Source organism: Barbus barbus, assembly GCF_936440315.1.
Source record: "Barbus barbus genome assembly, chromosome: 21".
Classification (NCBI taxonomy): Eukaryota; Metazoa; Chordata; class Actinopteri; order Cypriniformes; family Cyprinidae; genus Barbus; species Barbus barbus.
The window spans coordinates 20,120,798-20,138,962 of record NC_136749.1 but is presented as its reverse complement, the minus strand read 5'-3'; the positions used below and the strand labels follow the sequence as shown (position 1 = coordinate 20,138,962).

Below are 18,165 nucleotides of genomic sequence, written 5' to 3'. Positions count from 1 at the left end.
CAGCCACAACAATAATAATAGGTGATGTTTCTTGAGAACCAAATCAGCATTTTTGATTAATCATGTGACACTGAAGACTGGAGTATCAGCTGCTGGAAATTTAAATTTGCCATCACAGAAATAAATTCCATATATTAAAATAGTTATTTTACGACATAATAATATTTCACATATTTTGAGCAGTTTTTGTCCTGTTGTTGTTACATTTTTCATTTTGTTTTGTGAAATTGGAGTGAGTTATGACCTGGAAATGATCTTGCAAATGTTATGAGACTCACCTAAATCGTTAATCCTGTAAAGCCTGGTTGAAATGATAAGAATCACATAAGCATATAATTATGTGCTGTAGTTGTGAAGTGATTATTGTGAGGAAACATCTTAATTACTTTCAGTTACAGCTGTCTGTCATTGTTTTATTTGAGTTTCATCTATAAGCGTAAAAGTGAGCTTGTATTCTCTGGTATGCAAGTTTAGACACCTTCTCCATCTGACTTTGACAGTAAATGACGAAGCACAGTGTCTGTTACAATTCTCATTTCCCTTTTCAGTGATCAGCAAAGGCTAGTGTATAAAATTTCACACAGCTGTGAAATATGCTACTACCTTGTCCTTGCATGATACTCAACAGTCATTGAATCCGTTTCTGTCCGTGCGCTGATGCTCTGGTGTAGCAAAGTTTAGCTCATTTAAACCCAGCCTAACTGGTCGACCGCCACTCCAGGGGCAGCCAGGTTCTTGCAGGAGAAGCTGCGCTCCAATTCCGTTACTGCCGCACGGCTGCGCTCATTAATGGCATTAGGCGCTTGAGTGGTGCTCCCCAGTCAGATTCCCTGAAGAACAACTGCAGCTGTGTGGCGATCGGATCCTAAGGTCTGCTCCTCCCCCTGCTCTGCCTCATCTCGCATGATTCCTCGTCTCATTTTCTTCAGGAGGAGCAGCTTGTTTCCAGCTTGCATCTTCAGCTGTTAAATGCGGCGGATGTTGTGAGAAGGACTTTTTGCATTTACTTCAAACATATGAACACAGTTTTGATTACTTCGCAACTACACTTTTTACTCTTTCTTTTAGTGGAAAACCAGTCCACTCCAGACAGAGTCAAACAGATTCAATCATCTTCGCAGGATGGCCTTGAACATATTCAAACATCTTGGTGTTTGCCAGATGGTAATTGTGTATAATCTGTCTGATCAAGCCCGATAGACTCTCCGAGCCAATAAACTCGAAGACAGAAAAGGGAAAAACCGTTGTGACTTTCTTCTGGTGAGGACTAGAAGGTAGCTGGTGGTGGTCTGTGGTATTTGGCCAGATTTGGGCCACCTCCTGCCCTCATCCTTCTTACCTAGCTCTTTAAATTACCTGTTGCCATTCTTCCATGCTCATTGTTCCTGGCGAGCCGACTAAATGAGGGAGAAAGGGGCGGCCATTGTGGCTGCGAAATGGACTGCCGCTGGCATAGAGGAGCTGGTGAAATTGCATTTCTGCAATATTTGAAGGCCAAGGTTTTTTTAGACACAGTCTTTTGTTGTGTTCGCTTTTTCTCATAGACCCGTGGCACAAAAGAGCCCCAGCAAGAATTTTCCAGAATCCATAATAGTTTTCCACAACAGCAGGGAGAAGAAAGAAAATCTATTAACTGCGCTCTCTCACCAAAAAGGCCTTCAGCTCAAGTACCAGAGTCTTGGTAGAAAGAGACTTGACCTCAGAGAGCCAGGCTTGTGCTTGAAACACAGCTGGGAAGGCTTTGTTTGAGGAAATTAAAATGTTTTTGCTTCAATAGGCATCAGAGGCCGACACATGCAACATTTGAATCTTCATTTTCTCTTATCGATTTTCAGTCTAATTTCGTATTTCATGAGGTGAGAGTTCAAAGTTAGTTTGCTTTACATTTCTTGTTTTTATTAATTTATTATTTTTCTAAACAGTTGTAAACAATTTGCATGATAATGCAAAAGTAATCCAGAGTAAATGGATAATATTAAAATTAGCATAGAATTGTACTTTGTACTCAGGGTCTCTTTTGTAATCCATTATGCTTCCTAAACCAGTCTAAAACAGCTAAGCACTTAACAAAGTAACATTTCGAAGTAGGGATGGACCTATAATTTTTTATTTTTTTATCTGTCAAATATAATTGTGCAGGTTTATTGTCCATATTTTTACATTTAGATTCCTTTTTCTTTGATTTAATTCGTATGTAAGGTAACTTCACCTGTAGCATTTAAAGGTTTTCACATTTAAAAACATTAATTTGTCATTTTATTTTCAAGTTATTTTTCATGAAATAGTGTAGAATTTTAATATATAACATTAAAAAAATAATTATCCCCCAGAATTTTAATACCAGTGCATCCCTACTTTCAAGTCTACTAAATGCCTCCTAAATTATTTTTCTTTACTGGTTCACTTTTTTTTTACTTTAATGTTGATTGTATTCATTGGAACTTATTAACCTTTTTTTGATGTGCACTTTTATGGTTTTTAAACCTTGTATCACATTTAATCTGCCAATATTGAGGGTTTTACAGCTAAGTCTTGTTGATTACTAAGGATGGTTAGCCTCGGGTGGAAGAACCCTCTTCTATTTAGGTCAATCCAGGGCCAATGTGAACAGTACATTTGTGTGTGTGTATGCATGTGTGTGCATGAAAGAATCAAAACGTTGGATACCCTTGGCCTCAGATGGCAATGAAGCAAGGTTTTCATGCCCCATGGCCACAACAAATTAACAAATTAATAAGACATTTGGTGTTGCTCGGCCTTCCTCATGACTGCTTGCCATCTTCAGCCTGAGGAGAGCTGTCCTTCACTTTATGAGAAAAAAAGGGAAGGTTTTGAATAGTGTGCAAGTTCAGTGCATTCACTTCTATAAGTCTGTGCTTGACTCTTCTTGGCAAGTTCTCTACTGCAACGCTTTAAACACTTGTTAGTTTTGTGACACTTGTTTCAATGCTTTTCTTCAAGCACCAATGAATAGTAGTGCTACTTTTATGATCTTTGGAGTTATGTATACCAAACAGGTTATTAATAATTACTTCTGATAATGTGGTCTTGCCTAGATTGTCTATGTGGTTATTTACCCACCCTTGTGTCGTTTCAAGCTTGAATGACTTTCCTTCTTGCACTAAACATAAAAATATATTTAAGATGTTTAGCAGAATGTCCAAGCTGCTTAGATGATATAAAGAGGCTTGTTTTTTTTTTATTTATTGGATGTTTTGACTTATTGGATGTTTAAACTGGTCATGTTTACTTTCCCTATTTTTACATTGAGGTTACCTATTTTCTGTCATCTAACACTCAAATAAAGTTAATCTTTAAACCATTAACAATATAATCTTCAGCAAATCTCTGAACGAATGTCTATTTATCATTCTGTAGCATTTAGCAAAGATTGAATTTAGTTTTAGGGTTTTGTTTTCATTTATTTAGACAGAATACAGAATGTTAGATAGGCAAGAATGCACTGTTGTTATTGTTAAAGCTGCAATCTGTAAATTTTGCCTCTTTGTCGCCATCTGTTTGAAAACCTGGAATTGCAGCTGCTTTTGAAATTATTTTCCTTGCATGGGCTGTGCTCCGGCACGGCTGCAGCGCAGATGAATCTAATGTTTTGAGGTGAATGTGTGGCAGTCATTCACGCACCAGTGTGGATGTTTACTGTACTTCGCAATCACAGATTCTAGCCTATGTCTTGGAATATGACCCAAATAAGAATTTTCACCGTATATTCTCATCTGAACAAGTAACAAGTCTGCCACACTTTTTCTGACCAGCTGAGGAAAAAAGCATTACAATAAATCGCGTTACCATTGCCAATGGTGATTCAAATCTAACGATCGGCTAGCTCATATCACATCAAACCGTGCAAATTATTATTATTGTTATACTTTATTCTCAAATTAATAATGTTAACAGCATCAGCATTGCGTGACTATTGCTGCCTTCATGTGCTATTGGAATTATCGTAATTACAAGTTTCTTAATTGGAAACTGGACGTGAACGGCCTCTCAAGTCATAATTACTACTGGGAAATTCTGAAATAATTTTGATACCAGAGGTTCCAAGTTGGGCGTGTCATAAACTTTAAACATGGTGGAGGGGACAACCATTGCTGCTGTCTATGCTGTTCTCACAACAATTACATCCCTTTGTCTAGTCGCTAAAGTAGTGTATTTATAGGCTAGATATGAACAATCATTCGAAGCATATTGTATGTTTTATAAGCAGTGAAATAAGAATGTATTTAACCTAAATTCCAGAATTGTCAGCAAACTGCATGTATAGCGCGGTGAATGTTTATATGATTGTCAACCAATGGGATGCTACATTTTATTCTTTCCGACATAAAAGCATTTGAATCACGACTTCATAAGTGGGAAACAGGAAATTTCCGATAGGCAGTGAACACAGCATATGAGTATAGTGTGTATTAACATGTAGATTTCAATTTCTATACAATATAATTTAATTTCATTCACATGTGTTTCATAAACACATAATCCTGTCTGGAATACAATCCGCCATCAAAATGAAAAGTTTAATTATTCTATCTGCTGTGAGGAATCCGCCACCTGCAGGATCCTCACATGCGATAGTCTACTAGCTGGGACAACTTCTTTGTTTACAGATGTGACGTAATGACGCAGTGCCATGCTTGAATTTCCCGCGAAAACCTTCCCGTACCACTCAAATTAGAAAACGTTATTATAAACTAACCATTATGAATCGGGCTAAAGTAAGGCGATTTTTCATTTAAGTATTCAAATGAATAAAACTAAAACTGAAATAAAGCTAAATAGAAATGTAAAAATGGCTAAAAAAGCAATTACTAAAATTTAAACTGAAATTTAAATGAAAACCATAATAATAAAATAACTAATTTGAAATATTAATAAATACTTAGTGTATGAATAATACTGTGGAAATGTCACTATTGGGGCCTTCTTACTTTCTTTGAAAATTTATACAATGGATGTGAATGGTGACGTGGCCCAACTGTGGTCACTGTTTGCTTTTATTGTATAGAGAAGAGCAGCTTAGCTATTGTGTTTCACACAATAAATTCTTGCTGGTTAAGGGTGAGGGTGGGTAAAAAAGATTTTTACAGTGCTTATGAAAGATCTTCTTTTTAACACAGTTAACAGGAAACCACATCCCATTCACTTTGGCACTTGTGCGTTTTGTAGAGAGCTGGGTGGGGAGGAGTGGATAGCTGATAGTTTAGGCTGCCCTGGGGACATGCTCCACAGTGTCACTCCTGCCCATATTCGGTGGCTGAGCAAGGAGAGCCAGGTGGTGGTGCCGAGTGCAGGACAGTCAAGCGTGGCCGTGGTGCATGCTGACATTTGCCTTTGCTAACTGCTGCAGGGAGAGGAAAAATCTGTTTTTCCATATGTTTGTTCAGGACACTACACCCCCCCCCCCCCCCCCAACCCCAAATCCCCTCTACGTATCTCCTTCGCTGCCATCCTAGCAGATGGTTCTCTGAACATTGTTTACCTTCATCAGTGGGCCCAGATGCGATGTAACTCCATAGGCATTCCCACATCGCACATTTATTCTCCTGGTCCATTCAAAAAATGGGACCAACAAGATGCAAAAGTACCTTATTGCCATCACACTCACTCATTCTCCTATTTGCTATTGTAAGCGCTGTGCGTCCCTGTTGTCCACACTTGTTTGCACCACAGTGTTCCTGGACATATGGGCTCCCTCCCGAATGACTGTATGGACACAGACAAACTTCCAGATGTTTCCATGTAGTGCTCCAGATGCTTTTGGCCCCACTTAGGAATAGTAGCACTCCCGTCTATTGTTTTGACGCCTGATTAACCCCTGTGAGAAAATCGTGAGGGCACAGAAGCTGCCCATTTTAGATTTTAATGGATTTTTTTTCTGAACAAGGCTTAATTCTGGGCCAGTTTGTGCAATAAGTGTGTTTAGATCTGCATAACATTCTGGGGAGCTCCGGAGAGCATTGTTGCACAAAGGAAATCCAATTTACTTCCTGAATTGGGGAACGTGGATTGACCTTGGGCTTTCAGAAGGGGGGCTAAATAAGGTGATCCTGGGGCGGCAATGTCAGTTCAACCTGAAAGATAACTCGATGTTTTAGTTGCTTTCCTGATTTAAGAAATTACTTTTTCCACCCCACCATATGCCTTGGTATTAATTGTCTGAATTTAAGAGATTATATTGCAGCCTTGAAGTCTTTATGAGAATCTATGTGTCAGCTTAGGTGCGTTTATGAAGACCCCTGGTATTATCCAGCAGAGATTCATCAAATGCTGACTGGCAGCAACATCCCCCATCTGCACAGGCATTCAACAGCCTATGGCTATTATTGTACATTAAAGTGCATTTTTTCATAATAGTTTCGATTCTGTTGGATACACAAGAATGTGACGGTACATTCATATAAGTGCTTTGGTTTTGAGTAGTTTCTCTAAAAGATAACCTCCAAGGCATCATATGCCGTGTTGTTTACAGCTCGTCAATGTATGTTGTCCTCTTTGTGGATCTTTCCAACAAGAGCGTTTGGGAGAAATCAATGCACACTAAGGAATGTAACAACTAATTTTATCCACTTTCTAAACAGAAATCATTCATGCAAGAATAAACCAATTGGGACACAAGAAGGCGGCATATTATTCCACTTGAGGGCAAAACAAGCTGTAGATATGTACAAAACCTGCGCTCATCTATATGATATGAATTACTTCAGGTCATTTTGAAACTATTTAGAGCACGTTACATCAATACGTTACACTAGTGTCTCTAGCAAATATCATTTTATCAATAATTACAAAACAACATTTGAACCCAAATTAGCTGGAACTTATTGAGCGTCAGTTTACTTTTGTCTAAGTTTTCAATCCTGTTATTTGCTGTGCTGATACCAATTTTGGCATTTTGTTTATTAGTGTATTTTTTAAATACATTTTATAATTAATTTTGATGTTTATTCAGAGCTAATCGGAGTATATGGCTACTTATTTACTTAATACTCATAAAAAGGTACATTTGTTTTCCTGCTCTTACTTATGCATAAGTACTACAAAAGAGTGTAAATAGCAATATTTAGTAGCGGCAAGCTGCACCATGCTGACTTTCTTTCTCATTCTCAGTGCCTTGGGTGCTTGTAGCTGTTCATTAATGCTTAATTTGACAGAACACTTGTGCTCTCCTTCACAAATGGTGCCAGTGAGTATAAAAATAAAAAGAAGGGTCCAGAGCCATTCATGGATTTAGTGTTTTGTTAAGGCTTGTCCAGTGCTTTGTTGCTAAAGGCCACCACCCAGTTTGACTGCTGGTCCACCAAGTAAAACTTTAAAAAATATCTTGCATATAAAAATTGCATGTACGTTTCTGTTGTGTATATGTAGACTATTCATTGAGTTGCAGATGTTTTTATTTATTTTCCCAGTGAAACATGCAGATAGTTGGTTTTATGCATATAAAAGATAATGTCTCGTGAAGGCTAAGTTAAATGCCGTGCTTCATAATATTTGTGAATAAAAACTGATGGTACAATATTCATCCACCCTATTTTGCCCTTTTCCATTCATTTGGAGATTTCTGGCCTTGGCACTGGCGTGTGTTTCTCTTTAAGCTACCAAAAAAAAAAAAAAAAATTCAATGTGACAGTTTTTCTAATAAATGCTTTTATATTCTTTTATGTTTTATGGGTCTTTTGGCCTTGTATTCTGTATGTCATTGTGTACAGGATATCTACTCTTTATGCACCATTTTCCGTCAGATTTGAGACTTCCTTTAAATGACCATCATCTAATTATCATATTATTGTTTATTTAGAATTTAAAAACACATTGTACAAAATAAAATGTATATTTATTGGATGATGAAAGACACTACACAATACAGAAAATAAAAATACTGAATAAATTGTAAAGTTGATATTCAATTAATTTATTACAATTTGTGACATTCATTAAAGTATGTGTGTAATAGCCAGTGTCATTTAAGTCTTTTTTTTCTTTCAGAAATTTCAAGTGTTTTAGTCATTGTTGAATAAATGATTTCACAACGAAGTAGTCGCTGTTAGAAATCATTGTTAAAATAAATCGCATTATTGTATCTGTATTGTTGAAAACCACAGGCGTCATCCGCCTCTCTTCTGAGGGGCTGAGAGCTATTTACAGGACCGACTGCTCGCTTTGAATTATCATGCAGGTTGCTTTCATGTCTCCTGAGTGTTGAAGGCAGTGCACCCGTCATTTCTCTGGAGTTTTGCTTTTTTGTGCAGAAAAACTCTCTCTTTCTCTCTCTGTGGGCCTTGTGTTTAGCTGCCTGGGCCAAGAATCTCCCGCAGAGTCATGGCAGTAGCGGGGAGCAGCTGGGCTTGTTCCCTGCTTCCTAACCAGCGTAGTTTTATCCAGCTGTCATCTGCAGCCTCTCCCAGCTGCTACCCAGCATGTTAACCCATTTCTGCTGTAGAAAATCAGGCGCACACTGGGACCAGGCCCAGTCCAGATCTTCACATAACAGAACTGTTTTCATTTCACTAAATTAAAGTTTGTCAAGCTTTCAGCTATTTTTAATTGCACTGAAATGTTTTTGAATGTAGATAACCTGCTTTACTAAATAGTGTCCTAATTAGAGATTTGTTAACTTATATTCTGTTCTGTTTTTTAGGAACAACCTCAAAAATTATCAGGCTCAGAGAGGAAGCCGCTGAGTATGCGGACACTCAGAGAGGGAAGACTCCAGTGAATAGCACACTTATCCCAGTCAAGGGCATCAACAACCTGGGTAACACCTGCTTCTTCAATGCTGTGATGCAGGTAAAGTCGTGTCCAAGAGCACACATTACTCACCTGACTTTTGGTTTGTGTCAGGTCTGTGTGTTTTGCTGGAAGCCAGCTGGTTTATGATCTGGGCTATTTCCACAAAATAATTAATATATATTATTTGGAAGAGTCACTAAAACTGCCCCTTCACCCTTGTGGTCTTGAGAACATATTCTTGCTGGTTTCTGAGGGACAAGCTTATTTCAAGAAGGACACTTCAGATTAATCTTGAATTAAAACAGTTCACAAAAAAAACCGTAAGCAAACTAAAAATTCCAATAATTACAAGGATACAAATGAAATTAAATGAAACGCACAAATTGAACTGTATATACAGAGTTCTGGCATGAAACTGTAGATGGCGCAGTCCGATAGGTCTAACTCAGTCTGACCTAATGACATCATTATCACATGGCACAGCTGATTGGCTCTCTCCTGCATCGGTAGCCAATGAGCTCACTGCTCAACAGTCAAATATATGACTAGTGCTTGCTGTAGCAGTTAGTAGCATACTTCAGAAACCCTCCACCTTCCCCAGCTCTACCTGCTACGAGTTGATTCATGGATGCTATATGGGGGTTATTTCATGTATGTTATATTTGCAGCAGCAGTATTTCTTACATGCTCACAGCAGCATGTTGTGGATGTACTGGCAGTAGCAAATCTCGGTACTTGCTCTGCCGCAGCAGCAGCATAGCAGATCTATTCCGCCAAAACCAAACACATTAACATTGTCATGTACATTACCATCCCGATCCCTCCGAGAGTTGTCATGACAGAAATGTGTTTGTGTGTGTGTTTGCGGTTTTTAAAGAAGTCTCTTATGCTCACTAAGGCTGCATTTTTTTTTGTCATAAATACAGTAAAAACAGTAATAATGTTAAATGTTATTACAATTTAAAATAACTGTTTTCTATTTAAATATATTTTAAAATGTAATTTATTCATGTTATTCCAGTCTTCAGCATCACATGATCATTCAGAAATCATTCTAATATGATAATTTTGTGCTCAAGAAACTGTTCTTATTAACAATGATGAAAACACTTGTGCTGCTTAATATTTTTGTGGAAACTCATCTTTCAGAAAATATAAAAGAGAAATTGTAAAAGCTGTTTGTGTGTTTTGGTTTAGAATCTCTCCCAGACCCACATGCTGAATGACCTAATTCAAGACGTTAAGGAGAAGGGACATAAGATGACGATCTGCCCCTCTGCTGAGACTAACTTGGTAGGTTCCAACTATCATGGACTGGACTAGTCCAGTCTCTGTCATAATCTCACTCATATTAGCTTGTAAATATGCAAAAAGCCTCACTGTTCTGTGTGTTAGATATGATATGAGTGCTATGCTTTCTTACAGGGGCCACTAACAGTGACGTTGCCTAGCCCAGAACCCCTCACCTCAGCCATGTTTCTGTTCCTCCAAAGCATGAAGGAGCCTGGAAAAGGGCCTGTCTCCCCCAAGATCCTTTTCAACCAGCTATGTCAGAAGTATGTTTACACTGTCGCCATTTGTAAATTTACTCTATGAAAGTCTCTGAAAGCTCTGTGGGTCAGCAAATCTAAACGTAGCTAATTGATCGTCGCTGTACGCCAAGCGGTTTCAAGCCTCTGTTTTAAACCCAAATGGCTGGTTGGATATCTGCTCTTGGGGGTTGATTTTTATGCCGTGTACAGGCTGAACGGTTCACTAGCTGCTGTTTAAACATTGTTTGATCGTGCTGAATGGTTGGGTGGCTCAGACAGGAGCCTGCCAGGCAGTTGGGTGTCTCTCTGGTGCTTCTGTGATATTCAACTCCGGTACTGTGCCTTTATCAGACCTGTGGGGTTGCATATGTGTACATGTGCGTTCTGCTCACCTGGCATCGTCTCAACCTTAAGCGCACCAATTCATTTGAGTATATGCACACACAGAAACACATCAGCCATTATGAATGCATAAAACCTGTACAGTGCTTTTTCCACATCTGCCTGATATCTTTTATATGCACTACACATACACTAACGTTCAAAAGTTTGGGACCTGTAAGGTTTTTTTTTTTTTTTTTTTTTAGTATTTAAAAATGTTTAATGTTAAAGTCACTGAAGGTTTGGCATACATGAGGTCTTTACATACAAAATATCCTGTTTCAGTTTCACAGCTTAAAACGTCGTCCTCATTATGAACGAAGCATTTATTTAATCAAGCTCCAAAAATGGCTTGTTTTGGATCTGAGGGGCAAGGTAATGTCACCTGGGCACAAACATTTGCATAAACACCACCTCCAGAGCAAGACATAATCTTCTCACTGTAGGCCCCGCCTACTGGCATCCAATCTCTTAATGGCTGACTTGATTACACTGAATGCAAGCTGCATCACTAACTGTAAGTAAATGATTTCATAATGCTTTGTCTGGAAATGACGTTTTATTTTGATTACGTTGTTAACACACTCACATGCAATTGCGAAGGGGGTTATTAGGGTGACCATATTTTAGTTTTCAAAAAAGAGAACAGTTAGGGCAGGAATGCAGACAGGAGGGAGGTTGTTGGGTTTGAGGGGGGTTAAAGTAGTCCCCAAAGTAGCGCAATGACCATGTCCCAAATATCAAAACTCATTTCCATTCCTAAAAATACATATTTTACAGTCACTGTTATGCAGATTGGTCTTAAACACAGCTAAAACTTCACAAAACTTAAATTCTACCACAGTTTATCATAGGTAGAATACAAAATGTTTCAATACAAGCATTTCAGTCAAATGTAATTTGTTATATTTCAAACCTTTAACCCACGGGAGAAAATAAACCCACTGCAGCAGTTTAAAATCACCCCAATTTCATGCAAAATAATGCAGATTTGGCAACCCTGTATCCAACATGAGCTGCATACAAAGTGATTTAAGTACTGCGCATATTGATAGCGGCATCATGCCTTACTTGCCAAACTAAAATGACTGTGAAACATATTTTATTGGATTGTACTGTTTTCAATGTAAATAGTGTTTTATTCAGAGGTGTGTCACCTGAATGTATTAGAATTTTTGACTGAAATGTCTTTTATAACCTGTTGTTAATTGTATACCTATTGTATACCTTGAATAATTTATTCAGAGATCGCCATGAAAATAGCCTTGATGCTGGCATGGCATTAAAAATTGAATAAATAAATAAATATTGATAGCAGCTCCTTGATGCGCAAAAATTATATTCAATATTAGAATGTTTGCAGGAGCAGGCCAGAAATTCAGCGTGAGCAGGATTAAGAAAACAGTCTTTTTAAAACGCGCAGGGCTTTAATACAAAAAAATGCACACACTGAATGCCGACTGTAGAAAGCAAAAGCCATCCCAGGCATTTTGGGCGATTTAGAAATCTTAGCCGGACGTATTTTTAGGTCCAAAAAAGATGATATGTCTGGGAAAAAGAGAACGTATGGTCACCCTAGCATTGATATAATGTTTCTTATGCAATGAGGTTAGCCAGTCATAACAGTGGCCGATTACTGGCAAGCCTTAAAAGATCCACCACTTAAAAACAGGTCTTTTTAAAGAGAGTTTCACAATGAGGGTTCCAAATTTATTATTTCTTTTTTACTTTATTAAGTAAACCTCAAGGAACGTTTTAAAATAAAAAAAAAGCATGTCATGGTCCCTTTAAAAACAGAATTTCTCTGCCTCAGATACACCTTTAATGTAATTCCCTCTCTGTACGGTGGACCCACATGCACACACTTGGAGCACTCCAGAGCGGCAGCTCATAGGGTCAAGTGAAGGCCTTCTGTTCTGCAGAGTTTGTGTGTGTGCTTGTGCGATCCAGCATGTCCTTGACAGGAAAGATCCTGTTTGTTTAATGCGTTTGTTGACTGGCAAACTACGGGTCACAGCTGTTGGTCTGATGGGGTACTTGAACTGCTGCGCCATCTTGAACACCATCTTGTACATTTGCTATGTTGGACAATGTGGCAGAATGGCCTCTTTTGAGACATCACGCTTTAAAGGATAGTGTTTTTGAAGGTGGGATGAACACCAACCATAAAATGGGTGAAGAACAAGTGGTCTGTGTGTGTTTGTGTGTGTTACACAGCTGAGTGCTATTGGCATGGTTGATCGAGGGCCAGGTCACACTGCCAGCTGGACAGATCTGAGCAGCACCAGCGCCAGCAGCGGTCCAGAGAGCAGTCAGCAGCATTCCCTGCTCCTGGTGCTAGTGAGGGTCCCAGCCTGTAAACACGCACACTGACCCTGAGTCCAGATGTCCTTATCTTCTGCTTTCTGTAACTACATTTGAATTTGAGTTATAATTATGTCTCGGACCTTTTGCATACTTCACATTGAGGGGGAATAGAATTTATTTCATGTTTGTTAGTACAGAGATTCAAGCATGTATTCACGGGTTCCAATACAGCACTTTCAAGGATGTTCTGGTTATGTGAGTTGGCAATGTGAAATAATAAGCTCTATTTACACTGGCTGCTATTTTGGTTCTCATATCCAGAGGTGGGTAGAGTACCCAAAAACTGTACTCAAGTAAAAGTAAAAGTACTTGTAGAAATATTTACTCAAGTAAAAGTAATAGTCTGAATAGTTTCTTGAGTAAGAGTAAAAAAGTATCGGATAAAAAAACTACTCAAGTAGTTAGTTACTCGCTACTTTGGATCATATACTGAATATAGTCTATTTTTATTTAGATGTATAGATATTTAGATACAATTTATATACACACACACACACACACACACAACTGCCATTCAAAATATGTTTTTTTTAATGTAATTTATTTCAGTGATGCAAATTAATTTTTATCAGCCTTTAAGCCAGTCTTCAGTGTCACATAATCCTTCAGAAATCATTCCAATATCTTGATTTATTATCAATGCTGTTCTTTTCAGCTTTCTATTCATAAAAGAATTGTGAACAAAATGTCACAGGTTCCAAAAAAAGCAGCAAACCCCTGTTGAAAAAACCAGCTTATGCTGGTATAGGTATGTTTTGAAGCATGGGATGCTGGTTTGGGCTGGTTTAAGCTGGTCCTAAAATGGTCTGACCAGTTTAAGACCAGCACATGACCAGCTAAGGACCAGCATAAACCAGCAAAAGACCAGCATAAACCAGCATCCCAGCTTCAAAACATACCTAACTAGCATATGCTGTTTTTTTCAACAACACTGATAATAAATCAATATATTAGAATGATTGCTGAAGGATCATATGACTCTGAAAACTGGAGTAACAGCTGATAAAAATTCAGATTTGCATCACTGAATTAAATTATATTTTAAAGTATATTAATTATGTTAAGTATATTAATTCATTATTAATGATGTATTTTGTATTTATATAACCTCTGACACGGAGAAGAGAGAAATCTCCTCACATGACCGCTACAGAACATCTGAACATAACGAAATAAATGCATATGACGGATCTTCTTCCGTCTGTTCCGCAAAATGTAAACAAATGTAGCTTTTATTTCTGCAAGCTAAATATTGTGAAAATATCTATATTAATTGTGTCTAAGCAAAGGCATTCCTCCTGGAACTAACGCGGGTTTGGCGGGTGTTCATTTCATACTCTGTGACAGTTTATTTAATGAATTAAATTCTAGATTATATTTAATGTATAAGGTACATTTACAAAAAAATGGTAATGTCATAGTGGTTCGTGTACTGTAAACGAATCTATACCTGTGGAACCGACAGCACACGCGGTGTTCATCTAATGAAGATCTTCATATAGCTCTAGCAAACCATAGCCTTTGCAGATTTGCTTTCAACTGACTGTAGATCCAAAGCCACGTCTTCAACGCTCTTGATGTTCTTAAACTTTCTGTTATCTGAGTGAGAACCGCTTCAGCGACTCAGCGCGTGCGGCAGGGAACTGAACGAATCATTCAAACTGATTCGCGAACCGATTCACTGGTTTGCCAACTGGTTTGATCGAGCCTTCGAACAGAATTGACTCAAAAGAATGAATCATTCGCGAACGGACATCGCTCGTTGCCCAGAGAAAGGTAGACGGCGCGTTTGGAATAAATTGAAGCATTTTTGTCTTTATTATTACCAGGGTTCCCACGCTTCTTGAAAGTACTTGAAAGTACTTGAATTTCAGACATATGGATTCAAGGCCTGGAAAGTACTTGAAAACAAACATAGGTCCTTGAAAGTGCTTGAATTAAATTTTAAATAAATTTTGTTTATGGCGCTATTTCAAAATTGTCCTATATGTGCTGTCAAAGACAGAACGAAACGGCACAAATAATTGGGGTGGAGATGGGGTAGTGCGAAAAAAAACTTAGCCTGTTTTGATGTGCAGCCTACAGTGGCGTAACTTTGCTTTGAAAAGTGGTGGGGACACCGCACAAGACGTTTTGCTATTTGTTTATTTAATAACCGAATTTACTTGGGGACTGAGTTCAGAGTTGGAAATGCACTTAATTTCCACACATGCATCACATTCACAAATATGTCTATAAACATCCAAATAAGCAAAACATAACATTCACAATGTGGAACAACTTGCTAAAAGTAGGTGTGATCAATGCACGCGCTGAACGAAGAATCAACATTACGTCAAGAGTCAAGACAAGCCCACAAAATGTTTCCTCATCCAATCAAATAATTTAACCAATCCTGAACTACGCAAAACCTTGTGTAAAACATGAATGAGAGTTCATTTGTGTTTGAAATAGTTAAACTACCTTTATTAATTAAATAAATTAAATTGTTTTGACGAATCTTTTTTTTATGACGTTTTTATAAAAGCTCTATTTTTTCCTCCCCCACCCCACATGTAAAGGCTAGTTAACGGTAAATGTTGCTACCTATAGCATAAATGTTAAAACATCAACAAAATGTCCAAACGAAAGTGTGGAAGTGATATAAGAAGCTTTTTAGTGAAGCAGCCACGCACAGTAAAGGCCATTGCACACTGAGTCCGAATTTTTCGTCCGAAATTTTCGCACGTAGAAAAATAAATACGAACTCACGTTGTCAATCACGTTTGCACACTGCCTCCGAAATTGTCGTCCGTCAAAAAAAAATCGGATCGGGTTCGATTTTTTGCGTTTTTCGCATCCGTATAAAGCATTTTGAGATGCTTTGAGAAGGTGTTTTGACCATTCAGAGCCACCGTACAAGCGAAAGCCAAAATCCAAAATGGTGTCAGACAAATTAATACACTTCGTCTTGCAGCACAGAGCACTTTATGACAAACAAATTGCGGAATACAAAGATACAGAATATAAAGAACTGCTGTTGCCTATTTTTTTATGCCTGGCGCGCACCTTTCCGATGCAGCAGTTCGGGGTGTGTGTGTGTGTGTGTGTGTGTGTTGGTGTATCCATAGCAGCTACCTCAGACAGTCTCTGTTCAGGATAAATTGGTTCACGGAAATTGGTGGTCTTCTTTTTAATATGTGGATTCAGTATCGCTAGCAAAGTATCAAACTGAGGCACTGACATCCTGAAATAAACTTTGAATCTCTCGGGATAATCCCGCAGCTCTTTGATAAGGAGGTGGAACTCTCCTTCCTCTCTGCGCAATCTAAGGATTGGATGGACCCAATATTTCCTTTTCTTTTTTTAAAAAGAGAGAGGCCAACAAAATCATCCTCACTGCTTGAAGACATTTTGTATAGTTTTGCGAATTCTTTCGCAACGGATTAATTAAAACGCATTGGACTCAGTGTGCAAGGTCTCTGTGCGTGACGAATTTTTAAGAATGCGAAAAAACTCAGTGTGCAGAGACCTTAAGACTAAAATACAGTATTAACATTGTAGACTACAAATAAATTTTAAAAGAGGTACAGGATCCGTAGACTAATTAATTATAGGGAAAGGAAACTACATATCCCATGACGCATATCGTGTATCTCGCGATAGTTTCACAACGAGACTTAATATTCATCTTTGAGGACGTTGAAAAGCTTCTGACCGGCGGAAAAAATTGTTAAATGAATGAATTAGATTATGAAGAGTGACGATTTGTAGTTGGTGCTTTTCCTTTAATACATACCTTACGCAATCTATTTTTCAGTTACTTTTTAAAAGTGGTGGGGACAATATCGAGCCTGGTAAAAAGTGGTGGGGACATGTCCCACCCGTCCCACCCGTAAATTACGCCTATGGCAGCCTAGAGTTTTCTTGAGCCGCTCCCGCTGAGTGTCTGACCATTACCGCCCACTCCCGCAACGCGTGTGTGCCGCTCCCGCAAACATTCTAATATTGTATATCATTTTCGCGCTATTAATAAGTGAAATCACATGAATGAGCGCTCGCAGTTCACTTTCACTTTCGATTACACGATCACGCACACTCTGTGTAAAGTGAGCACATCTTTACAGTGCGTGAATAATTATTAGACACGTTGATATTCTGATTTATTTCCAAGAACATTTTACCAATTCCAAACCACATCAATCTTAATAACTAGCCTACTATTAATTTTGTAATTAATAATTTATAAGTGATATATAATTGTCCATGAAGGCTGGAAGTGAAAAACTCTTTATATTCATGTGTGCAGAATTATTAGGCACATTTTCTTTTACAGATAAAATGAGCCAAAAAAGAGATTTAACTGAAAAGTCAAAAATGATTAAATCCCCAATGAGAAATATTCAAAACTAATGCAATACAGAAATTGTAAAGTTAAGACATGACCATTGGTCAGCGAAATGCTCACTGGGTCAGCGGGGTTAGACACAAACAGGTGGAGAAGATAAGACACATGGTAACTGCAAAATAATTAAGAATTAATGTGAAGAATTAGGTGTAAACCATCAAACATTTAGTCTCCAGCGCCACCATTTTCCAGAACTGCAACCTTCCTGGAGTCTCCAGAATTATAAGATGTCAGGTTCTCAGAGACTTTGCTTGTAAAAAATCCTAAAAAAATACCCTCACTTAATGAGAATAACATGCTGAAGTGTTGTTAAATACATGAAGACAAATTTTTATAGGCTTTATAGACAGATAAGTTGAGAGCAGTGTTAATTTTGACAGCAAATTTTGATTTAGTTTTAGTCATGACTAAAATGCCATATAGTTTGTCATATTTTAGTCATCTGAGTTGTTTTTAGTTTTAGTCCACTAAATCTACAGTAAATTTAGTCGGCTAAAATCTAATGGGTTTAGTTACAGTGCATTTATTAAGCATTTCTCTAAAATTTCCAAACTCATTATATAGGTTTGATATGTTTTTTTTTTATCATGATAGACTGCAATTTAACTGCGGTGACACACAACATGCCTTTTGATAAAATTAAATAAAACCACTTCTCATAAAGAACAAGAATATGGTCTTCTTTTTAATGAAATACCAATGGTTATATAGGCTAATTATGCATTCTTTATAACAACTTGTTTATCATTC

At 37.9% G+C, this 18,165-nt stretch overlaps 1 protein-coding gene across 2 annotated transcripts in view; it reads left to right on the top strand.

The window, feature by feature from the left end:
- LOC306887743 (ubiquitin carboxyl-terminal hydrolase 45-like) overlaps positions 1 to 18,165 on the top strand; it is a 43,525-nt gene that overhangs the window by 4,992 nt on the left and 20,368 nt on the right. For both annotated transcript variants that reach the window (XM_079445742.1, XM_079445741.1), the window contains exons 6-8: positions 8,657 to 8,805; positions 9,946 to 10,041; positions 10,174 to 10,304. In XM_079445742.1, coding sequence (XP_079301868.1) covers positions 8,657 to 8,805; positions 9,946 to 10,041; positions 10,174 to 10,304 — 376 coding nt within the window. The remainder of the gene's footprint in view (positions 1 to 8,656; positions 8,806 to 9,945; positions 10,042 to 10,173; positions 10,305 to 18,165) is intronic.